General features: G+C 33.8%; 1 protein-coding gene across 1 annotated transcript; it reads right to left on the bottom strand.

The window, feature by feature from the left end:
- Position 1: 1 nt before the first annotated feature.
- LOC148274291 (counting factor associated protein D-like) lies at positions 2-26,721 on the bottom strand. Its single transcript, XM_088237344.1, has 10 exons — positions 26,503-26,721; positions 23,247-23,343; positions 15,278-15,649; positions 12,133-12,248; positions 10,276-10,390; positions 6,599-6,679; positions 5,276-5,502; positions 4,127-4,253; positions 1,739-1,847; positions 2-608 (listed from the first exon to the last, which is right to left on the bottom strand). Exons 1-10 carry the CDS (start codon positions 26,552-26,554, stop codon positions 399-401), a joined length of 1,506 nt encoding a protein of 501 aa, XP_088093470.1. The 5' UTR covers positions 26,555-26,721; the 3' UTR covers positions 2-398.

Below are 26,721 nucleotides of genomic sequence, written 5' to 3'. Positions count from 1 at the left end.
TAGCCTGAGAATAATAACCTAATAAAGTCACCACCCATATAAAGGGCTTCAGGGTCATGAAAATCCAAGAATTTGAAGATGCATTGAGTTATTCTTTCGTGTCCTGTTTACATTATTTTCCGACATTTTGGATAACATTACGGCGTCCTTAATCAGGGTTGATGACATGGCCCTGAAGGGCTGATGACATAACACCCAGAAAAACTCACTGCCCATCTGAATGGCTGTGAAAATCTAAGAAATTTGATCAGCAGACGTACTGATTTGGTCCTTGTCTTGCATTTTTTTACTGTCCATCATTATGTCTGTCGGGTTTTTTGTGAAAGCATTGTGGAATAGTCTAATTTTTAGTACTGGGAACTCTGTATAAAGTCCGTCTCTATAGGGCATTTTACTAGCTACCCTCTGAAAGGCTTTTTGTGCTTCAGTCCATGCTTAAGTGTGGTTTTGCTTACTCCACCCCGGCCTATTATTCCGTAATCGATAGCCAATATGTTTACACATTTTGCTGGACTTACCCTCAGAGCATCGCGATCATTTGCAGTGACATTAACATATCCGGTTATGGGAGCCACCAGAGTCACATTATCCACGTGACAATATCCATCCTGTAAATATGAATACATATATTTTCAATTAATATTCAAAACAAAAAATCAAATAATCTGCGCTGTTTTTTTTGAAACAATGTTGTTAAATTAATTAAATTAAATTTATAGAACATATGTTCGTCCACTCCTGGAGTGTGCCTACCAAATCTGGAGTCCCTATTTAAAAAAAGACAGAGATAATCAATAACATTACTACATACTTGTTAATTTACTAAACAGTTTTACAATATTAATTTATTATTTAGGAATGTATTTTGAGTAAATTTTCCGATTTTTCTCAACCTAAACCCAGTAACGAATTTTTTACAAATTATTAAATTGAATCCGGGTCATGGTTTGCAACCTTTGGGTAACATATTGAATATTTTGGGGCCCAGAAACCTGAAATTTCTTTGCCCGAATTCAGAGTTTGTGATAGACCCCATGACCCATCCTCTAGTTTGACTTCTCGTAGTGTGAGAGTGTTCCTTTAGGGATTTGATTGAATAATTTACTTTCACAAATATTATTATTCTTAAAATATATAATTGCCTTATATCTAAGATCTCAAATAACATGACGCTGGGGTACCTGAAGGGCTTTTTTAAAATTATTTTAATAATTGATTTTTGAGCAGATTCGAGAGGTTTTAATATCGATTTATTAGTGCCTCCCCATGCCATAAGTTATAATTGAGTTACATAAAATAAAATATGATTGTTTGAGTTTAATTAGGGATAAGATGTTATGTATCGACTTGAAGATATGGGAAATTTTTCTAATTTTTTGTGTTATTTATTCTATGTGTTCTGTCCATTTAAAATATTTATTTATTTGTGTGGCTGTGAGTACAGAAAAATACACCAGAGTACTGACATGTAGTTTATTCCCGTATATTACTCGTAGTTGGAATCTAAGCTTATGGCTGGTTTATAGGAGGAACAGTTCTAGAATGAGCTTGCCAGAATGAGGGTATGCGGATGACTGTTGATATGTTGTTTTCACCGACAACATACCTAACATACCAAGTGTTTTTTACATGAATTGTTTTTTCACTCGGGCTCCCACCAAATGAGTTCTATGGGTTAAATACATAACAAGGTAAGCGCCGTAAATGCCTAAACATCCATATTCTGTTTTGTTTTTACCTGTCCCAAATATCCACCGTACTCGTCTTCTAGGGGGACTCCCCCGTGCTTCATAATCCACTGGTAGGAGCGGAAATCTTCGCCGCCATCACACCCATTGTTGCCATAACTGCAGACAGTATAATAAGTTCGATTAAACATACAAATCCATCCAGGCAGAATGAATAATACAGATCTGTGCGTGAAGCAGAGCCGAAACCCCGGACGAATGTTTCCGCTCGATGGCTGCTGAATGGAGATTAGTCTGCCGTGCCTGAATTCTCATTTCAGTTTGGCAAGGACCTCGCATGGTAGGCGAACACATTACCCAGTAGACCACAAGGCAGAACAATCTCAACTCGATTTCATTTACAGGACATTTAGCTTGGAGTACCCACCGAGTTCTGGTTCTATTTCACACACAGATATGTGTTGTTCACCAATGGTAAAATTACTGCCTAGACTTCCAAATTTCTTCTCGAAAACTTTTTCCCTCTCTGTTGAAATAAATTTAAATATGAACAACTCCCTAGGGAGGAAATCCAGCCAGTCTGCAAGCATTTGGACATAATCAAACATTGTTGAATTACTACCTGGTAAAAGAAGAAGTATAAAAATTGGAAAATTGTTTCCAGGCGTTGCCTAGTAGGTGATTTGGTTCAGCCGGATGAATCTCACCCACGTGATAAAGGTTTCAGCTCTTTCACTTCACAAAAGTCAACAGATGGAAGAGTTGAGGAAATGTGGATGTTCAAACATGGGCAGAATGGTGAATGTTACACAGTGTGTAAAGTGGCCACTTAAACCAGCCAACGACAGGTCATAAGCCCTGTAAATGCCTAGACTTCCAAATTTCTTCTCGAAAACTTTTTCCCTCTCTGTTGAAATAAATTTAAATATGAACAACTCCCTAGGGAGGAAATCCAGCCAGTCTGCAAGCATTTGGACATAATCAAACATTGTTGAAGTGTAAATGGTTTTAAAGTGTTCATATTCAACAATAATCTATAATATTAATACTATTAACGAAAAGCGGACTGTAGCGAAAACACAAATTTCATTCAGTTTTGTAAAAGGTTGGAAATATTTGAATCAAGGAACATTATAAACAAAACTTTGACATTACAAAACATTGCGTAAGAATTCTTGGAATCGTCATGCGTCATTGTGAAAGTTATGATGATAAATTGTTTAATATCACAGTCAATCGAAGATAAACTGGCAGTGCACAACGGAGTTTTAGTCCCAACACTTATGCATGGAAGTGAAACATGGAACTGGCAGAGGAAGGATGAAAGCCGAGTGAACGCGGTTGACATGCGATATCTTTGACAAATGTGTGGGAATCAATGTATGACCGGGTTACGAATGATGAAATCAGGTGAGAATGTAAATCTGTGTCAAGTATAATTGATGAGATTAAGAAAGGGTCTCTGAGATGGCTTGGTCATGTAGAACGAATAGACGACGAAAGAATGGTGAAACAAGTATATATGGCAAAAATAAACGGTAACGTCAGACAAGGACGACCGAGGAAGACGTGGCATGATCAGATAAACCAAAATCTTAAGCCTGGTCATGTCAAAAGCAAACAGAACCGAAGGGCATGTATGACAAGATGTATGAATGTGGAAGAAGAGCTAGAAATGTATGCCAGGACAGACGTGTGTGGCGGTCCATTTTCTCAGCCTACCCCTACTAATAAATGGCGTGATGGTAGTAGTAGTAATAGTGAACATTCATCATCCAGTGCCCAAAATAGAAAAACATACATATAGCATCAATGGTAGGTCCATTTCCGTGCTCCTTTCCTTTACTCAAATATTCCGACCTTTTACAAAACCTAATGAAATTTGTTTTTTCGCTACAGTCTGCTTTTCGTCAACATTTAATGCAATGTCAAAATTTCGTTTATTTTGTTCCAAATCCAAATGTTATATTTTTCTATCTTGATTTTAGGTAGGCACCATCAGGATGGGTCAAGGGAAGGATGGTAAACAAAGGTAATCGGCCAGGAATAATATAGATAAATGATGTTTTAAACTAAACAAATACTCTCGGTACCAACAGCAACTTCAACAGTATTGACATGATTGAACACTGAATAAGCATCAGATTTCTTACAAGTTGATTAAATGAAGGGACGACTTTCCTATCATGAAATAATCGGCAAAAACCGACCATCATCTGCTAGTTAAATATCATTTTTAATATTTTAACCCTGGGGTTTGTATTTTTTTAAAGGAATAACCCGCTAAGCTTCTATTTTAGAGGCTTGTCGAATCGAATCGATAGTAGAATCGAACACGCGGCGTCAGTTTTGCAGTTGCCCATCTAGCCGACTGCGCCAGGGCACCGGTCTTGAAACCAAAAGAAGAGTGATGCGGGTATTAGAAAAAGTTCTCATACCCCCAAGAGCAGTCTATGAGCGCTTGTTGACTGAGTCTCTTTAGATGTCCACCGTTATGTAAGAACAGCGCTCCTTCGACAGTGCCGATGGTACCAAACGACCAGCAGGATCCGCACACCGATTGATCTGAAAAAACACCAATTAGTTTAGACTCTTGTTCTTATTTTTACAAAATCACTATCGGGAGGATTATTTCCAAGCAAATGGAAGGAAGCAAATATTGTACCGATTCGTAAAAGTGGGAAAAAAAATTGTAAATACATCCAGTATTTAGTAAAATATTCGAAAAAATTGTTTATGATCAGGTCTATACTCATTTTTTCAGACTTTCTTAGAAAACGATCAACAACAACAAATCTAGCAGTATTCACTCAATTCTCTCAATTTGAAAATAAAACTCAAGTAGATGCTATGTACACTGACTATGCGAAAGCCTTTGATAAAGTAAACCATCTTACCCTTCTATTAAAGATCGAACATCTGGGTATTCATGGAGATCTTTTGCGGTGGTTTACGAATCGCAAATTGACAAATCGCTGTCAATCTGTTGTAATCGGTGGCTTCTGTTCAAACTTTTCTTTTATACCATCAGGAGTGCCCCAAGGTTCACATCTCGAGCCACATTAACATTAACATATTGCAACAGAGACGAAGGACATTTTAGAGAAGGTACCTATAATTTAATTTGCCGGAATTAGTTACAAATCGCTGTCAATCTGTTGTAATCGGTGGCTTCTGTTCAAACTTTTCTTTTATACCATCAGGAGTGCCCCAAGGTTCACACCTCGAGCCACATTAACATTAACATATTGCAACAGAGACGAAGGACATTTTAGAGAAGGTACCTATGAATTTAATTTACCGGAATTAGTTAGGCTACTTGCTTACCGTGTCCTCTTTGGACTAACTAGACTGTTTGATCTTTTTTACAATCCAAACATTAAAACTTGTTACCAGAAGCATTCTACCATCCTCCTATTCGTAAAATGTGAACCCTGAAAACCTCGCTGTTCAAGTATAATGAGCAGACATTTTATTTTATTTTATTTGGGTTTTTCACAGCTATTACATAGCAATAAGTAGAAATATATTAACAATACTAGAGCCAATAAAAAAAATACACTCTTAATCTAATCTAATAAACTTACCTTTAACTGGAGTCACAGCGCCTTGCAGTCTCCAGTCCCAGCTGGCGGGCAATTTGTCAGCAATACTAGCTATGTGCTGCTTCCCGTAAGGGAATGAGCTGGCCCCGTTGTTCAGCGTGGTAAATTGCTTGCCGCGTAGAACGATGGTCTCCTTGTCACTGCGGTCGGCCAGGTGGTTTATGGTGAGAGTGTAACCGAGATTAGCGCGGTTGAGAGAGTGGACGTATCTGTAAAGAAATACTTCGGTTGATCAATGGTGAAGATGAATATAAAATCATAATAATTTGGTTGATCAATAAAACTCATTTGAGGAATATCAGTTCATTATTTTGTAGAGTAAAAACAATGCATTAAAAATATTAATTGATATACTGTCATATTTTTTGCTTGTTAAATATAATAGATTATTTCAGTTAATCAATTGAAAAATACATAATAGTAATAATAATAATAATGGTTTATTAACAAAAATAACAATTTCTTTATCTACTACATACACCCTTAGGTAATAGATTTCTCTGGATTATGTCTAGTCTGCCTAACTAGGTACAACCTGTTTTAAGGCAGACATTTTTATGCAAAAATAAACAATCACATGACTACCTAATATTAATTTATTATAAAGTTATACAATATATATACCAATTATTATTTTAGAATGTTTTTTAATAAGTTTTCCGATTTTTCTCTACCTAAATCCAGTAGCCATTTTATTACAAATTTATTAAATTGAATCCGGGTCATGGTTTTGTAATGTTCTGGTAACATATTGAATATTTTGGGGCCCAGAAACCTGAAATTTTTCAGCCCGAATTCAGAGTTTGTGGTAGACCCCATGACCCATCCTTTAGTTTGACTTCTGGTAGTGTGGGAGTGTTCCTTTTGGGATTTGGTAGAATAATTTGCTTTCACAAACATAATTATTCTAGATATATATAATTGCCTTATATCTAATATATCGAATTCGTCGAACAACTTGACGCTGGGGTACCTGAAGGGCTTTTTTAAAATCTTTTAATAATCGATTTTTGAGCAGATCAAGAGGTTTAATTTTTAGTGCCTCCCCATTCTATTATGCCATAAGTTATAATTGAGTTACATAAAATATAATATAGTTGTTTGAGTTTAATTAGGAGTAAGATGTTACGATAAGATAGATAATTTTGGTTGATAAATGGAAAGTTAGATAAATATAACAGATGATTTTGGTTGGTAAATGGAAAGATGGTTAAAATATATTTTTTCAGTTAATCGGTGGAATGGATAGATGAATAAGAGAGTATATTCAGAGCGTATAATGTATCAAAAAATGGACTGAATCACCTCAAGTTCTGCCTGAAAATCTCCTGCCTCTTGGAGTGTTCCAGATGATCTTTGTATCCTTTGTTGTGTTTGCTTTTAAATCTGAAATAAAAAATATTTTTGACAGATACAGCGATAGGTTAGTAAGCGCATGATAAAAAATAGTTTGAAAATGTATATTTTAAATATACTGGGAGTGTTTTATGTTCCAGGGCCGCGATTATGAATGGCTATCTTCATCGGTATATACTGAGACAGTATAAACTAATATTGATATTTATGTACGAAAGTGTGTATATTTGTTTGAAAATTCAAAGTATCTTCGTTGGTAACCGGCAATTGAACATGTTTTGAAAAAAAATTTGTTACTTTGTAGATAAAATCTAAGATAAATGTTAACTTCCCACTGTAATCGGGGCCCAGGCCGATGGTTTTTTTAAATAACTAAAATCATATTTAATTGTAACTGAATTTTTTTAATGCAAGATTAAGTTTGCACAAATAAAAATAAACCAAAGAAGGAATAAACCCTAAACTACAACTCTATTTTATAGTCTGTTAAATTTTTATGGCAATGCAGGTTGAAAATTTCAATAATTTGGACAACGAAACAACAGATGTTTGACACTCTGTGAGGAGATATTATCGCGCAGACAAAAGTCATAATATCTTATTTTAAACCCATGTAAGCATAGAATTAAGAATAGTCCAGAAACCGCATACGCACATCAAACAGAAGGCGACTAAACTGCTCATAAATGAGTAGGTTTACATTTTGACCCATTAGTTTCTTTGTAGACGTCGCTCAGTATGCAACTCCTGATTTCAATTCAATTGTGCCGTGTTGTGTTATTTTAAAGTGTAGAAATACTGCTAGGATCTTAATGTAACAGGATGCAATCACATTTCATGTGTAATTAGCAAATGAATGTGTATACAAAAAATGGATTACTTAAAAATTGAATTATTTTTATGTGTCAGATTGTCGAAGAAACAAAATAAACATTTCGTTAGTGTTGCCAGGGTAGTAAATTTGTTTACCCTACTTTGCTCATCTAATGAGAAAACTAATGAAAATTGGATCTTGGATTAAACAACTCTATCGTGGACATTTGACTGACATTATCTTTAAAACATCAAATATAATTTAACATGATATGAAAATATCCATTTTATGTAAAATAAAATTTGTTTTATATATTAAGATTAAAGTTCATTAATTCAATTACTCTTATTAAATGACACTTTACTTATCTACTCTGTTGTGTCAATAAATATTTCCAAGTGCACAATAAAATTTTAAAGAAATTAACAAATGATTTTTTTTTTCACATCAAGCAACATTACCCGGCGACTTCACGAATGTGCACGGCGAAAGTGAGGCCTAGTGGGGGAATTATTTGACACAGTCCGACGTATTCAAATATTATTCTACGCTCCTTCTAGACTGTTCTTAATTATATGTAAGTAACTTCCTTAGAGTATATGCATCTTAGAGTCCGTACTATTCCAAAGTTTGTAAGAATTTTTGAAAAGGGGGCGTGGTCGTTTGTTTAGTGAAGACGTTTTAAGTTTCCAGATGTTTATAAAACAGGGTTGTCACAAATGCACGACTTAAGGCGTTTTTTTACAGAGATTGGTAGGGAGTAGGAAGTACAATAAAAAAGTTTATTTTAATTTAGTAACAAGTTTGCCAAAAACATTTTTAATCCATTAAAGTGAGCAATAATAAACATTATAAATGACATTGTTGGATACACAAATTAATTTTATAAACAAATATGCAATTACATATAATAAACAAGTAAAACTGCAATAAAGTAAATTTATTGAGTTTGAAAATTAACCAATTTGTTAAAATATTGGCTTACTCTGACGGCATGTTGTAACTTACATCTTTAAAAACTGGTTAAACGGGGAGTCTCCAATGCCAAAATATTTTCTGAATTCGTTGTTTGATTTGAAAACTGAAAACAGGAATCTCTATTATTTTTTTAATTTAAACTTGCATCTTTGGATAGAGTGAAGATACCACTTCCAATTTGGTGATTTGGAGAAATCACGCCGTTTCACCAAAGAGGTAGGCAGAGAGGATAGAACACCATATCACTCTGTCTTTGCATGTAGATCTCGCTTCCTCTACATTCATACATCCTGCACGTACACTGATTTTTCCGACTTTATGGTATATAAATATGAAATAAATGTATATTCACCCATAGCACCATTTATTACACGTACCAAATAATTTGATTTTGTCCAAATTAATGGATAGAAAGTGGTTGGAACACACCCAATCGTTATTTTCAGGGGACAATTGTTCCGCCCTGTCTTATGGATCCATTTATTTCGCCTTATTTCATCTATCGGGAATCCAAAAAAAAAAAACCTTAATTAACTACATTATGCTTATAAATTTAATGATAAAATGATTACACTAATAAATAACATTTAAGTGAATGCATTATATTTTAAGGTAATGCACAGCCCTGGCATTCTTAATTATAAGAGCCGCCCAAAAAGTGGTCATAAAAATACCATTCAAAATTGGCGCAGATGTATTGTCATCTCTTTTAGTTACATTCAATAAATAACAATTTCACATTCTTCCAGTGATATGAAAAGAGAAAGAATTATTTCTAGATGTCGGTTGACTCGGTAAAAGGTCGTCGAGTTTGCATGTCTTGAACATTTAAAGAAATATTTGGGTTGAAACGATTGAAAAAAATGTTTTTAATGACATAAATCAAATGTATAAGGTATTTGAATTACACAGAAACAAATGCCATAATAATTGCTCAAATGATAGTACAAAAATAGTGGTGCATTTATGTTGAAAAGTACCAAAATACGTATTAATGTGAAAATGTATAATATTTGATAAATACCTGTGAAAACTGAAGCGTTTTCTCCCTTTTCCAGTTCTATTTGAACATCCTTTCATGGCACAAGTTGGCATAATGAATTTTGATGTAATAAGCACTAAATACGTTAAAGAATCGTCAAAATACTGACAGAGCGTTTGACAGTTCGAAGCAATACTAGCCGCGTACGTAAAAAATGAGCATCGTAAAATTCTAAAATCGACTACAAAACAAAAAATGAGGACCGTACCCACGATTTTTTTTTGTCTCCCTTTCTCTCATTTAGAACACATTGTAAAAAATGAGTCCGCTATAACAGGCAACATGCATTGGATCGGTAAAATGTTTTGTTATCCCTCTATATATGTATATACTCTAAGGTAACTTCTCATAGCTCGGTGTCCGGTAAAGATTTGGGTCATCTCGAAGGTGGTTGAGGCAGCTGACTATTCGTCGGCAGTTTATGTCGAAATATATTTAACACAAGCTCAGAACACCAAACTTTTGAATTTTCAGAGTAAGTGTTGAAAAGAATATTAGGCATAGGATGGTTGGATTTTATAACTAACGTTGAAGTCCGAGAACGATCGCAGCAGCCTCCTGTAACGAGCGTCTGAGGATACGACGGTGGACCTGGCTTGGACATGTGCTGCCCATGCTTCGGGAGAACCTAAACCTGCGGGCTCGCGCCGTCCTGAAAGGTCATCGATGACGATCTTTCGACTTTATTGGCTGGCTGGCCATAGGGTCTCCGGAGGCAACTGGCGATGTTCACATGCTCCACTGAAGAGCCGATGTGGAAAAGAAGAAGAGGCTTAAGACATAGTAACAAACCTGGCGAATTCACTATCAACATGTTCTGTGTAGGTTGGGTAGACAAACTCTCTCATAGGGTTGAACGCGTACACGTGTTTCTCTCCTGGTCCGGGGAATCCAACGCATTTCATATCTGGAGATAAATTCATCATATTTATTTATTTATTAAGGAAATCATACAGTCTTTATATAAATACGAGGTACAAAAGAACAATTAAAAAAAGTAAGACCAATTACAGATTTCACACTAATTTATTATGAATGCAGGAGGAGAGGGGAAAAATAATTAAATTCTAAAAACATAAACAAAGATAATGAATCCAACAGGACAAGACATTTTCATTAACCACAATAAAATCAAAGTGGTTGATGAATACATATATCTAGGACACAAAGTCAAACTTGGCAAAGATAACTAGACAGCTGAGTTACCAAGAAAAATAGGGCTAAGTTGGGCTGTTTTCGGCAAACTAAAATATATCTTTTTAAATAAAGAAGTCCTTATATGCTTAAAGAGACAAGTCTACGAATCGTGCATATTGCCGGTGACAGCAAACGGACTAGAAACTAAAATGCACGCAACGATCCATGGAAAGACAAATGCTCGGTGTACGTCTAAGAGACAGAGTAAGAAATGAAAAAATAAGGCGCCAAACCGGAGTCGTAGATATCATGGATCGTGCAGCGAAATTGAAATGGCAGTGGGCAGAACACTCGGCGAGACAAAACGATGGCAGGTGGACACCCAGAATAATAAAGTGGAGACCGTGGGCAAACAAAAGAAGTGTTGGAGGGCCACAGAAAAGATGGGTCGACGACATTGCCTCTATTGCCGGTAAAACGTGGATGATGAATGCGGGTGATAGGAAAGAATGGAGACGTTTGTAAGAGGCCTTTATCCAGCAGTGTAGAGAACAAGGCTGAAGAAGAAGAAGTGACGTCAGAGGTTGTTCTATGACAGTTCTTTCGATTGGTTCGTTTACGGTGACCAAACCGGAAATCCTTCAAAGCTCTCATATCATTGGATGGTTCATATGAACCAGTGACGTCATTCAAAGTAGTGCGCTTTATTAAAATATTTATATATTTTTTTCGTACATTTTTAAGAAATTTTGCTTTACAATTTAATGCTTTAATTTTTACTTTGTAGGGCTGAAGTTCCTCATTGCCGTGTGGCGATTTTTACAATAGAAAAAAAATTGGCACAACGAGCGTGCCCAAATTTTGAGCTGCTAATGAAATTTCATGTACCAAATCATTGAAAATGTTGAATAAAGCCTTTGGAGAGTCGTGTATGTCCAAAACACGGGCATACGAATGCTCAGATGATGATAAACATACTGGACGCCCAACGTCAAGTACCGAAGAAAACATCGAATCGGCAAAGCAAATCGTGTCGAAAAATCTATGTGTACCAATCCGAGAGCTTGCTGTGTTATTGAAGACCTCATCATTGAGATGTTTTGGGTATGAAACGCGTCACTGCCCCCCCTCGTCCCAAAAACACTGAAGGTATGTGGAAGGACAATTCGTGGATTTCACACCACGATAAAATGCCGTCTCATACAGCTGTAATTGTTTCAGAGTTTTTGGCCGAAAATTTGACTGATCTCATCAGCCAAGCACTGTATTCTTCCTCCACAGACTTCAAACACTGTAACATTCATCATTCGGCCAATGTTTGAACATTTACATTACCTCAACACTTCCATCTGTTGACTTTTGTGACGTAAAAGAGTTACAAGATACACAGTGTGTAATGTAGCCACCTTAACCAATTAAAGAAAGGGCATAAGCCCTGTATATGCCTAGAGTGAAATCCAGCCTGTCGGCAAACATTTGGACACACTCAATGTATTGTCGGGTTGAACTTACTGGCATCTAGACGAAATATTTCTTTGGGAATATCATCCACACTGTAGTCTTCATAATCCAAATAGTAGTGATCGTAGTGAGAGCCAAGCAGAGAGTTGAACCCCCGCATTTCATACCTGAAAAAAAATATCACAATTTTTTTTACTATGTCATAATTAAGATTACAAATCAGGTAATAAGTAGCAGTTAATTTTGGTGACAACAAACAAAAAAAACCAGCGACTGTGAGGAACTACTTTTTTATTTTTTATTTAAATTTTTTTGTTTTTTTACAATAAACATAATGATAAAACAGATTATTAAAAAAATAAAGCATAATTACATATCAACGAAATACATATTAATAGAAAAATAGTAAACAAAAAAATCCCACAAAGGCATGGCCTGTTCGTGGGTATACAAGAAAATGTTAATGAATTTTTGCTCCTATAATAAATAATGGACAGTTATAATATTTTTGTATACCATAAGAAAGAAAAAATAAAATATTAAAAAAGAATTCATATCTTTAGTTCGAATCCAGGATAGTGCGTGTTTTTTAAAAGAAGGAAAATTTTGAATGTTTGGAATCAATGAAATATTATCAGTAAAAAAAGAATTAAAAAATTTTGGGCCTATAAAATATACATGCCTGTGCGAGCCTCGTTTTACAATGTGGTATTTCTAACACACGATTCCTTCTTTGACTTGATCTATTTGAATTACTTGTAAATAAATTTTGGTTCTTAAATATATATTTTAAACATTGAAAACAATATATTTGTCTTAGATCTAAAAGTTAAGCTTCTTGGAACAATTGCAAAGAGGGAAAAGTGCAATTTTTATGAAGCTTATTTTTAATATAAATTTTTGAACAGTTTCTATTGGTTTAATATGATTGTTGTAAGTTCCCCCCCATCCAATTATTCCATAGGAAAGCGATGACTGTACAACTTGATCACATCAAATTTGTAGTTTCCCGGTGTGGGGGATTATCCTGAGGGTTTGGGAGGCAATCATCAATTTTGTTTTGTCCTCATAAAACATAATATATTAAAAAATTTTTTTGCTACATTTAGGGGAAGCGATGGTTCCATGCGTTCTATGGACAGACCACGCATGCTGCACATGCATGCATTGAGACTAGAAATAGCTTCAGTAAAACCTCATTTTTACGTTCCTTGATTTTACATTTTCCCGCTTTTTACACCGAAATATTTAGGTCACATTTTTTTCCAAACATTCTCATTCAAATATTCCCCCCAATTAACGTTGTTTAAGTTTTTCATAACCCCGGTTTTACGTTGAAAATTTTTCAAAACTCATTTGATCTGTCAAAAGACAACAAGCCTCCGCGTGATTGGAGAATAAAATCGAGGTAAATAAAAAAATATGCAAATTGTCTATAACTAAATTCAAAGTAGGTGCAGTGTAATTGACTTTTTTTGACATTTTACTAAATTGTGACATGTTTAGGAAGCACGCATGTTTAGGAGGAATAAAGTATTTACATCGATAAATTGAAATGAAGAAAGTTTAAAAATGTGGCAGTAGAAATATCATTTGAAGTTATAAACATAATGTGAAAAGAAGATAGTTGTAACAGTTATCATAAAACTGTGAAACAATTTGGCCGCGATGTAGATGAAAGTTGAAATTCTGTGGTGCCATACTAAAAAAAGTGATACCATATAAATAAAATTTCCCAATATTTAGGAAAAAAATCTTTGTATTCATTTTATGCAAATTAAAACTTTTGTTTCTGTGTTTTTAAGGTAAGTAGCTAAATAAAATAATTTGAACATGTTTTTTTTTAATCAATAAAAAATAACACATTGTGTTATTGCTTGAAAAAATAGACAATATTTTTAATTAAATCATTGGTAAATATGAATAATCCCCAATTATGACAGTTCTCACTATTTTTCGGCAGTATATTTAGTATAGTCTAGTACAATAATTATATTTTTATGTTATTTAATTTTTTCCTTACATTTTTCAGTTCCTCACTGAGTTTTCCTCAGTTTTACACTTTTTTTTGTTGCTCCCTTGAAACACGTAAAACAGGGATTTAACTGAATTAACAGCGTGATAATTGTCACAAGACAACTTCATATGATGGGTAGAATTGCCAATGTTTTTTTAAATTGCATATGGAAGATAAATCGGGTTGTGGTCCCGTGGCTAGTGTCTCGGACTCACAGACCAAAGGTCCGCGGTTCGAATCCCACTCTACCCCAACTTGATTCCATTTTCTAATAGTGAGTTATTTACAACTCGTTGAGAATGGCCCTCAAAATTAAATATTTGGGTAAATTATAAGAACGCAAATATTTCTTTTTTTCTAAAAAAAAAAAAAAAAATTGTAAATTCAATATGGGATTGCCCTGAACTGTTATCTCTCATCAACTTCAGGGTGCCTGGAAGAATGACTAGACAGGTGCCACCGTTTTGTAGCAACAATTCACGGACAGTGTATAGTGTTAATGAAGTATTAAATAGACTTCATGAACTCGGCAATAGTTATTCCCACGTATCTGATACATTTAGTGTAGGAAATTGTTCCTATAGAACAAACCTTTTGAACTTTTTCAAAGATGGTGAATGGTAATTATATTTATTTATTCATGCATTTCATGTACAATTTTTTCTTCACTTTGCCTAGCTGTGTGAAACAGTACTTATGATTTTTTTGTTGTTTTTTTTTTGGAAAAAGAAATATTTGCGTTCTTATAATTTACGCAAATATTTAATTTTGAGGGCTATTTTCAACGAGTTTTAAATAACTCACTATTAGAAAATGGGAATCAAGTTAGGGTAGAGTGGGATTCGAACCACGGACCTTTGATCCGTGAGTCCGAGACACTAGCCACGGGACCACAACCCGATTTAAAAATTTACTGTAGAATGTTTTACAATTTAAACTTTCTACTGAATATGCTATATAATTTTTAGGTTATTTTTTTAAAAATAAATCTTGTTTAATTTTTGGTTTGATTTTTTTTTTTTTGTAAATCTTGTTTTTAAAATTTATGTTTTTGAAAAAAAAAAAAATATATATTAAGCCAAATATGTTAATATTATAAATGTTTGTAAAAGGCAGATTTGCCGTTTATGTTAATAAAATAAAATAAATTTAAAAAGTTAGAAATTTTAAAAAACGAACCTAACTGGAATTGGTAGGGAATCGACCATTTCTCCCGATGGCTTCCTGTATTTGATCCAAATGGCGTATTTGTTACTCTTTTCTCCGATCTCCTCTTCCAATTTCCACTTCTGCGTCTGCTCCCCCCGGACCGTCTCTTCGCCGGAGTACCGGAAGCCGGCCAGGTCGGGAAGGATGGACTGGACCGTGATGGAGTTGTCGTCGGTGCCGTTGACCTGGAGGCAGGTCTGCTTGTTCAACTGTTCCTCGGTGGTGACAGGGGCGATTTTGATGCTGGAGCCGAAGCCTCCGACGGCTCCCGCAGAAAGCTGATAGGTCTTGACCATGCCGCCGTAGTAATCGATACGGGACACTCCATGCGGTCTGTCAAACCTATAAAAAACATTAAACTTTTATACTTTTGCTGTGGACAATATGCACTTTGTTGCCCTAGTGCGAAGTCAACTCATTTTTATTATTATGGATAACTTATATAGCACCATTTTCGTAATATAATACCCAGTAATGATGGAACATCGATTATACCATTTAGTATGCCAAACATATATATGGAATCAATATTAGTTCTGTTTTTAGACGTTTTTGTAGACTAGAAATATTTAACATCGACTCTAAATCAGCATAAGAATAATTACCTCTCTCTAGTCCGAGCATCCGCGCTACTTTTTGAAGCAAGCGATGCTGAACTGATTCAATGTGATTTATGCGATTGACATAGAATGGAGACCAGACCACGGAGGCATATTCTAGAAGAGGGCGAACAGTTAAGAACTTGAAATCTTGAAAACATGCTTCCCGGATACACAAATTCTTTTACTTGTTCGAGACATTCGTTGTTTACATTTATTATGCAGTCAGTGACCTCACTTCCCCTTTCAAATACCATCACTTTTGACTTACTTTCGTTCATCGCCAATTCCCTCTCCAGGCATACATCATACATTCTAGAGAATATTTTTTGTAAATCCTCGTTGCTGCTTGCTAACAGAACTGCATCATCAACAGTTTGTTACCTGAAGGTAAGATGATCAGACTTACGCTTCCGGTGTCGGTCCAGGGACTATGAAATATTCCAGTGTAAAAACACCTATTTAAATAAATATTTCATGTCAACCATGTCAGGAATCGAACCCGAGATCTCTTGTATATAGGGAATTGCGCTGACCACTACACCACAGGGCCAACCAAACTTAAAACACCATCATCATCATCATCATTCCCTTTCCGCACCTAATGGTGCATAGGGCACTGCATTGGTACACCAATCGCAGCGTATCTTGATCATTTTTTTTGTTGCATGAAGGTAAGATGATCAGTCTTACGCTTCAGGTACCAGTCCAGGGACTATGAAATATTCTAGTGTGAAAACACCCTTTTAAATAAATATTTCACATCAACCATGTCGGGAATCGAACCCGAGACCTCTTGCATGGCAGGCTTAAGCGCTGACTATTACACCACGAGGCCAACGAACTTAATATACAAGTGAACAAAATGCATAGAAATGCTCTGCAGGTATTTTTTTTTATTTATAAATAATACAACACAAATTATTTTACAAGTATAATACGTTGAATTACACTCCCAGGAGTTACAACAACTCAACTCGGGACATAATTAATATTAGCATTTAGAAAATAACACATATTGATAACAACAAAGAAACAAAGCAAGTTTAGCACCTTTATAACTAAATATACAACAACAATATATACGCCTAAAACCTTTTCTTACACAAGCAGAATAAATATATATAAAAAAATGCTTTTAAGAATAAAAAAAGTAGTGAATCCACCAAGGGAGATAAGTTCATTAACATCACATGCCATGCAGATGATGCTGCCATAGTGATGGTGAGAACATATCCATCTCAGTTAGTAAACATCTGGATGCCTAAAAAATGTCGTATAGTACAATGAACACATGATTATTGGAAACATAATTCGGATATACAAAACGTGTGTCAGACCAAATCATGGTGTATACAACAGAGGCGAGGATAGATAGAGAGAAAATAAAAAATACGAAAAACCAAGTAAAAAAAACTAAATAGAAAAACTAAATAACTGCTCAGAACGTCAGAGATGAAAGTACTAAAGGCAATCGCAGGGAAACCCAAAAAAAGGCAGAATCTAGAGTCAAGAAGTTAGACGGATTAGCGATACCCATTGCATATACAATGAAAGCATCCACCCTTTTCCCGAAACTGTTCATAAAGACTTGAGTCTTTCTTCAGTTTCGCATATCAATATCAATTTTTTTTTTTTTTAAACTAATTAAGCGAAAATGTAATATTTCTTTACAATCAAACCGCGAAAATAACAAAACAAATAAACTTTAAAAACTTTCATTGTACCCCTCACTGCAGTATTGTCAGTTTGTGATCAATCAAATACACATGGTCAGCACAATCACCCCTTTCTAATTTCCCAGTATTACAGTGGAGGAATACAGTGTTAGTTCCAAATTGAGACCGCGGCCGCACGCTCCAGATCCCGCATCGGAAAGGAAGAAGAACGTAGTAATACAAACAAATCAATCAAACGACACGAAACCCAAATACATATGGGAAACATTAGAATAATTTGCCCTATACAACATGCACTCAATCAACAGAAGAAAAACAATACGTATCTATAACAAATCACAGTGGAACATCAAATCATCGAGACACTACCGGCAAAATCCTAACACAGATCCTAACATGATCCCTATCGAACCCATGCGAATTGCATAGTAAATAGATTATGGAGAGATTACGTCAATAATTCCATTTATCGACAGCTCTAAAATCCCCTATACCATTGCTCACGAAATCCCGGCCGTTTGCCGTCTGCCCGGAGGGCCACCAATGAGAGGGAAGAACAGCTGAAACTCAAAGTCTCAGGAGTTAGCTTTTAGCTGATACCAAATTAATCGATCTTAACCGAGAAGAAGAAGAAGATTCAACTTTCGGGTATTTTACAGGACTCGGCGGTGAGTGGAACATTTGAGTGGGAGTTCTGGTGCACCTGGACAAAAAAAAACAATTATATGCTCCAATGACAATGATTTTATTTATTTGTTTTCAATCCGTGAAACCATGAAAACAAATGGAGTCACAAATCATTTATAGATAAGGAATTGGTTGGTAAATTTTCATTGACAAGGCTGATTCTATGAAACAAATTTGATTCACTTCAATAACAATTTAAATTCTTTATCATAACATGTTTATTTATTTATTTACGGACTTATTAAGTCCATTTAAAATCCAAATTTCTCTGCCACCGCATTGTCTTGTAGCCATCATTGTTTCTAGCAGAGATGCTGGATTACAACACCCTCGAATCACGTCGTTATATTTTTCTTGGGAAACATTTCTATAAGCTGATTTCTGGAAGTCCAGGCAAATGTCGTTTTACGCCGGGGTTCAAATACATTCAAAATAAATTATAAATGTATATTAAAATATTACAACAGAGATGAAGAACATTTAAGAGAAGGTAATATAGAAGTCCAGGCATCTACAGGGCTTGTGACCTGTCAATGGCTGGTTTATTTATTTATTTATTAATGAAATCATACAGTCTTTATATAAAACAAGGAACAAATTAACAATTTTAAAAAGTAAGACCAATTACAGATTTCACACTAATGAATGCAGGAGGAGAGGGGAAAAATAATTTTATTCTAAAAAAGTAAAAATAAAAATATTACATAAAAAGTTCATAAAAAGGAGAAGACATTGTAAAGCTACTTTACTTTCCTTCCTCTCTCTCTGCTTCCATGGACATTTCAATTTAATTGTAAAAAAATCACAAGTAAGTGGCCACTTTACACACTGTGTAACATTCACCATTCGCCCCATACTTGAACATCTATATTCCTTCAATTCTTTCATCTGTTGATGTTTGTGAAGTTAAAGAGCTGAAACCTTTATTTATGCGGGTGAGATTCGCCAGAGGCCAAACACGTCGCGTTTTTCTACAAACGTATTTTCAATGAATTTCTTTTTAAATTTTTTGATGATTGGCCTCGAGAGGGGAGACTACACTTACGGAGAAATGAAGTCAATGTTCAAAATCTCAAGTCTACAAAAACATACAAATAACATTGAGTCCATATAAACGTTTAATTTGCTGAATGGCTTAATTGATGTACCATCGTTACTGGAACAAGTGGCATCCAATGTTCCGATCCGCCGGTTGCGAAATAATAATGTGCTGTTCCTCGATCAACACAGCACAAACTATGGCTCGCATGCACCAATGTCCCGATTGTGTCGTATTGTAAACTCGAGACAAGATCTGGACTTTTTTGGTGTAAGTCTTTATAGATTTAAAAATTAACTAAGATTGACCGGATCTTGTCTTGAGGTAGTAATTTTTATTTTTTTTGTCCCAGCTTTAATTTTATTTAATTATATTTTATTTTATTAGTGCTTGTATTTATTATAAGAAATTGTATTTACCATCGTTAGAATGGACTGCATAAGTCCATCAAATAAATAAATACATTTATGCTTAAAAAAAAAACTCATCCATATTGATTTTGAAAATACAATGAATTATTCTAATTCCATTTCATATATTTTATCGGTATTTGTAGTATGTAATATTTTCCTTTTAACTTTCTCTATTTTGTTTAAGCTTAAACAAGATGCTCGTCTTTGAGGCCACAGTCTCGGGCCGGAGAAAACGAGATTCAATCTGAATCCACGGAAGCATTTCCTGAGCAATAGCGTTGTTGATGGTTGGAACAAGCTGCCGCAAGAGCTGATCTCAATGTGTAGTCTCAATGGATTCAACAATGGACTAGATTTGTTTGGGAAAAGTGCGCTAACAACTAGCTTTCGTTTTAAAAGATCAGCATAATATTTGAATTTCGGGGATAATATAACAAAGCAAGTATTTATTGACATACATGTATTGTGAGATAATTAATGAAGCCTTATGGTTTTGTAAATTTAGATAATTGTTGTCGAAAAAATATCAATAATATTATAATAGGTTGCTGTTCATTTTAATTTTAAAACATGATTGAAATATTATGAGGAAATTTATATAAACATAAATGTATTATTATACAATATTTCTATTTTTAAGAATTTCTTTTCAAAATATATAAATGCAATTGTAACACGATTCATCTATTAATTACGCGTCATATAAGCGTGTACAAAAAGGAACAAAGTGAAGAATAACAGTATATTTAAATATGTTTAATAGTGGTGAAGATATTAGGTTGGTTTGCTCATTTATTATTTTAAAATTAGGATTATTTAGATATTTATTAATTTCCAATTGTTCAAGTATATTAAGTTTACGCCCTTTGCTTTCAACGTGTAATGGAATTGGTGTATTTGAGATATGAATTTTATGATTATTTTCAATTAAGTGATTGGCAAATTGAGAATCTTGTTTTTTATTTTTAAAGGATCTTATGTGTTAGCATATCAGCTTTAAGCTGCTTGTTTAAAATTAATAATAATAAAAATAATAAAAATGAGCTTCGACTCCAAATTACGAAACAGCATTGTAGTATGTTTCTTTTATAACAAAAATGTAACAAGCTGATTAAAGTAAATAAATAAATAATGCTCATGAAAAGGCAAGTAATCTATTGTTAACATTTTGTTAAATAAATAAATAACGCTCAAGAAAAGACAAGTAATCTATTTATTTATTTATTTAAATCTTAAAGTAGGGCACACATATCATACATATTGTTATGTGTGTTCTAATAATAACATTGAAAATATATTTAATTTATAAATTGTTTATCACATATGTCTTGACCATTATTTCAAATTTTGATATGTTTTTTTCTTCATAAATATTTTTTTCCATTTTGTTATACTTTTTAATTGCTTTAAATAAAATTGAATTTTGTGACTTTGCCTTTTTCCTAAATGGAAGTCTAATTTTGTTCTTTTCTCTAGTACTGGTTCCGATCTATTTTTTTCCAAAATTCTGTTTTTTTCTTAGAGTTTATAATTTTATGAACAAATATCATTGTATTGTAAAATATTCTTTGTTTATATGTTAATAATTTCATTTCATTTACCATCGACTTTACCCTCGTATATCTGTTTTTTTTCAAAATGATTCTAAAGGCTTTATTTTGTAATACAGTAAGTATATCTATGTTTTCTTTGTTTGATAAAAATAAAATGCTACTACAGTAGTTAACGTGTGGTTCAATAATTGCTTTGTAAATAGTTTTGCAGGAGTCCTTATCAATAAATCTTCTGATCCTTCCCAAAATTGATATTTTTTTTGCAATCTTATTTATTACCATCTTAGCGTTTTGGTGAAATGTAAGTTTTGAATCCAACATTACACCTAAATATTTAATTTCAGTGACTTCATTAAGTTTTTCATTTTCTATTACAATTGATGGTGTAATATCTATTGTTAGCATTTTAAGTGTAAAGAGAAGAATGTAACACTGAGAAAATAAGAATACTGCGTCAACAATGATTCTTATGTTATCTGTTGGAAAAATAATGTGTCGGTGTCATACACCGAGCAAACTAACGCCAGAGTGAGCATACAGTTCAGGGGGCATAAGTCAAATGATAACAAAAGTTATTTGTTCTAGGAAATATAATACGTATTCTTATCGGCCATTTTGTTTCAATAACGGGAGCAGATACGACTTACATATATCAAGGTTCGCAGTCATTTGGATAATAACTTAAAGCTAAACAAACAATTTTAGCCGCAGCTTTGCTCGCAGGGTAATAGGGAGAAATTAGTTGGGTAATTAATTTGCGTTTATCAATAAGAATTTTCCCTACGGAATGATATCTTTTTTTAAATTGCCCGCCCTCCAACTGTCACTATGAAAAAATATGATACGTTAGTCTATGGCGACGTAGAATCATTATCCTGTTCAGAAATCCAAATGCTACCACAAAACGAAAAGCAAACGAAACTAACCAAGATAAAGCTAGTCAATTGTAGAAATTAAAAGAATTTATTTCAATCGAATTATTTTTAACATACTACAACAGAGATGAAGAGAAGGTAATATAGAAGTCTAGGCATCTACAGGGCATATGACCTGTCATTAGCTGGTTTGAGTGGCCACTCTACACACCGTGTAACATTCACCATTCTGCCCACATTTGAACATCTATATTCCTTCAGCTCTTTCATCTGTTGATGTTTGTGAAGTTAAAGAGCTGAATTGAATCCAGTCCTTGTCTACAAAAATTTGGACAAACTCAAAATATTGTTGATAAATTACCTGGTCCATGAAGAAGTATAGAAATTGAAAAAATAATATTTTCTGGCGTTGCCTAGTCTAGTATGTAGGTGAAATAATTCAATCAGATGAATCTCACCCGCATAAATAAAGGTTTCAGCTCTTTAACTTCACAAACATCAACAGATGAAAGAATTGAAGGAATATAGATGTTCAAATATAGGCAGAATAGTGAATGTTACACAGTGTGTAAAGTGGCCACTTAAACCAGCCATTGACAGGTCATAAGCCCTGTAGATGCCTGGACTTCTATATTACCTTCTCTTAAATGTTCTTCATCTCTGTTGTAATATGTTAATATAAACAGCTCCCCAGGGAGTTGAATCCAGTCCTTGTCTACAAAAATTTGCACAAACTCAAAATATTGTTGATAAATAAAATAAATAAAAAAATTTAAAAAAAATCATCTGCTTAACAAATTAAACAATATGAAATCCAATCATAATAGCATTTCAAAATGTAGTTAATTTCATATTTCAACGTATATCTTAGAAGTGATATGCACGGGGTTTATACACTTTGAGTTGTTGCTTCCCGTGTATCCTGGAGGACACAGGCAAAGCAAAGGGTTAGAAACAGTTCAGTAAATAAAGAAAATACAAGAGTGTGACCATTTTGTCGGTTGGTTCACTTCACCGTCCGTGGGCGCAAATACCGACAATAAATTAAATGGTAAATCGAAATGATTTTTTCCTATGTGGAATATTAAACTCACCAGGCATAGAACGGCTCTTTGAGCTCCGCATACGGAATGGATAACACCCCCTTCACTGTATAAACATCACTCCACTTCGGCGGTTCTTTTATAGGATCTGGAAGAATAAGATAAAATGAGTGAATATGTCACCATCATTATTTCTTGTAAGAATGGCCCAGCAGAAGCATTGTGGTTAAGTTTTCAGCTCGGCAACCTTAAATTCTCAATTGCAGGTTTAAATTTATATTTATTTTATTTATTTATTTAATTTTACAATACGCCCAAGGGGCATTTACAAAAAATATACAGGTAAGTACAAACATAGTGAGTAAAAATTTAAAAGATAAACAACGCTTTTTTGTATACATGTGGAAACAATAAGAAGCATACTGCCATGCAAAATAAAAAGTGAAACTTTACATAGTAAAAGAGAAAAAAAATATTAAATGGATATAAGAAAAGTAATTGAATTAAAAAGCAAATCATAAATAACTTGTGAAGAATTCAAACAAAATAAATACATACATTTACATATACTTATAAGTATAAAAAAAAAATGGTATCAACAAATTATTGTTAAAAACAAATAATGAAAATTAGTTAACAGTAAGATAATAATATAATATACGGTACACAAAAATATTTGATAAATTAATATCAGAAAGAGATAAGATAATAACAATACACATCAAAAACAGAGAAAGAATTGTATGAAAAAGAAAGTAATTAGTTTCAAATACTGCATTTAAGAACGTTTTAAAATTGATAATTGTCGTATTAAAAATGTTGATTTCACAAGTAAATTTGTTGGCTAAGGAATGTAAACGCGGAATCATAGTTAGTAGCTACGTATGTACTCGTGGCAAACAACTCCGTACTTCTAGTGACTCGATTAGGTATTTTGAAGTTAATGAGATTCAGGAGTTCACAACAATCGAGCTCCGAATTTAAAATAAAAAAAGGAGGTCATTTATTTTTCTACGATCTTCTAATAAAATTAAATTTAAAGTGTCTAATAAATAAGTGTAATTTATGTTATCTATTTTTATCACTAATTAATTTTAATGTACCGAAAAGGACAACTCGGCAAACCTACCAATACTGTGGCAACAATACTTTGACATCATATGGAAATGCAGTCATCAATAGACTTCACACTCTAGGCAATGAGTACCAGGATGTTGGTGACTCATTTCACATGAAATTTAGTGCATATAGAATGGCTCTTCTCCTGTATTTCATTGGTAACAGATCTAGATAACTATTTGTTACTATTGTTAAAAATTGTTTTAACTTCTTTGTTAGTATTTTTTTTTGTTTCTTTTCTTAAATTTATTTATAAATATAAAATATTTCTCTTAATTTTTTTTTTACATCATTATATATTTTTATACAAAAATATATACTATTTACTAGTTCTAAATATCTTATTAGTTCTAAATAATAATACATACAATTGTTTGTTATTTTTATCATTTAATGTTTTTCAAAATTGTTTTCTTAGTTTTTTTTTAACTGGTTCAAAGTATTTCTAATACCAAATTATCATTTTTTATCGACAATTCTATAATTGGTAATATTTTATTTTTTTATATAGTTTTTCTTTTTTAGACTTTCTTAATTTGTTAATTAATAATATTGTTTTAAATGCTCTATATTACTTATAATTATACTTACATGTGTGCATATTTAATTGTATTTGTAACTAATATGTAGAAGGCACGAAGTGCCGTTTATTTCAATAAAATAAAATAAAATCTAGACCACCATCACCCGATCTGCTCAAAGGGGACGAAATGCTGTTTACGAACATTAAAAATGCATCTGAATCGGCAACTGTTTTCATATTTGGAGATTTTAACTTCCCTCGCTTAAGGCTGTAGTCTGGTAAAACGCACGCAAGTATTACAAAGGCATAGAAACGGCGAGAAAGGGGTGACCTGATAGACATACAAAATACACAAAAGCCACTATAGCTGCCCAAATTTGGATCGCATGTTCAAGCTTAAGCAAGATGCTTGTCTTGAGGTCTCGAGGCCACAGTCTCAGGCTGGAGAAAACGAGATTCAATAGAAATGCACGGAAGCATTTCCTGAGCAATAGGGTTGTTGATGGTTGGAATAAGCCCCCACAAGAGCTGATCTCAATGGGTTAAAAATGGACTAGTTTTGTTTGGGAAAAGTTAAAGTGCGCCAGCAGCTAACTTTCATTGAAATAGATTTATGCATATAAGCTTTAAGCTGCTCGCTTAAAATTATATAATAGTAATAATGTGTTAGACCTATAGCAGCCTACGGGATAGAGGCAAAGGCAGACACTACCGAGACAATATTTGGGTGAGAAGTTCCGAGATGCGAACTCTCCGATCCATAACCCGAAAAACGCTGCGAAACCGCATGAAAAACAATGATATTCGGAGCGCGTGCATTACGGAAGATATTGTAAGATGGGAAAGACAATGAAGGCGGTACTGGGATGAACATGTCAACAGAATGGTGTAGGACAGACTTCTACATATCGCACTTCAAGGGAACCCCGAAGGAAGAAGACTCCCGGGCAGACCCCCGAAGAGGTGGCGCGATAGCTGGCAGTCGGCGTCCCGAGAGAAAACAGCGGCACAAACAGATCCATAAGATCTATAGAAATAATAAAGTAGAAGAAGAAGACATAATTTTGCAACACAAAATATTATATTAAAAAAAAATAATTTACCCGCATTGTTTATTTTAAGAGATTTGGGAAGAAAGATAGTTAATTAAAAACAAACACATGAGTAATAATTCATTAGTGTAAGTAACAAATTGATGTTTAAAAGGCTATGAAAAATAAATATTGGAAGTAGGTAGACAAGAAATGGATTGGCTTATTAATGTAAACTAATTATTTTCCCCTGATTCGGTGACATCGTCGTTCTACTAATATTATTTTGTATACCTACTTTTACATACTAAAACTTGTTCAGTAAAACTTCGGAAAACATTAGGAGATATTCATATTACCTGTGTTAACTTGACTATATGGATAATTTAAGTTGTGATATAGAAATAACGAAGCACGTTAAAAAACATTCGGAAGATTCTATTTGTTTGTTCAATGAAAAAAAATTAAAGTAATGTGATTGAAAATCTCGTCGAGGGTGCGCCATGAGTTGGTGACAAAAAATACAATTATGTATTATAGATTTCAGTTTTCAGTATGTTTTTTAGATTTCCGCAAGATCAAGACAGCATTTTAATCTAACAATTCGCGTTCAGTTAAATAATTTTATAATTACCCGCAATCGTTAATCCTGTTAAAAGAAAAACAGAAAATAAATGCAGTAACATTCTGCAAACAAAGGAGATTTCAATTGATTTAACTTAATACCGAGTCCTCAAACGTCCGCTGCGTCCGAAAGACACACAATTTATGAATAAATAAATGATAATGATTAATTTATAACGAGGCAACAATAATTTCAAGCGACGCGGGTTATCCAGAGATTTAACACACT

Source organism: Micrasema longulum, unplaced genomic scaffold, assembly GCF_059751315.1.
Source record: "Micrasema longulum isolate JH-2025_06_02 unplaced genomic scaffold, ASM5975131v1 h1tg001698l, whole genome shotgun sequence".
Classification (NCBI taxonomy): domain Eukaryota; kingdom Metazoa; phylum Arthropoda; class Insecta; order Trichoptera; family Brachycentridae; genus Micrasema; species Micrasema longulum.
This window is presented reverse-complemented; position numbering and strand designations above follow the sequence as displayed.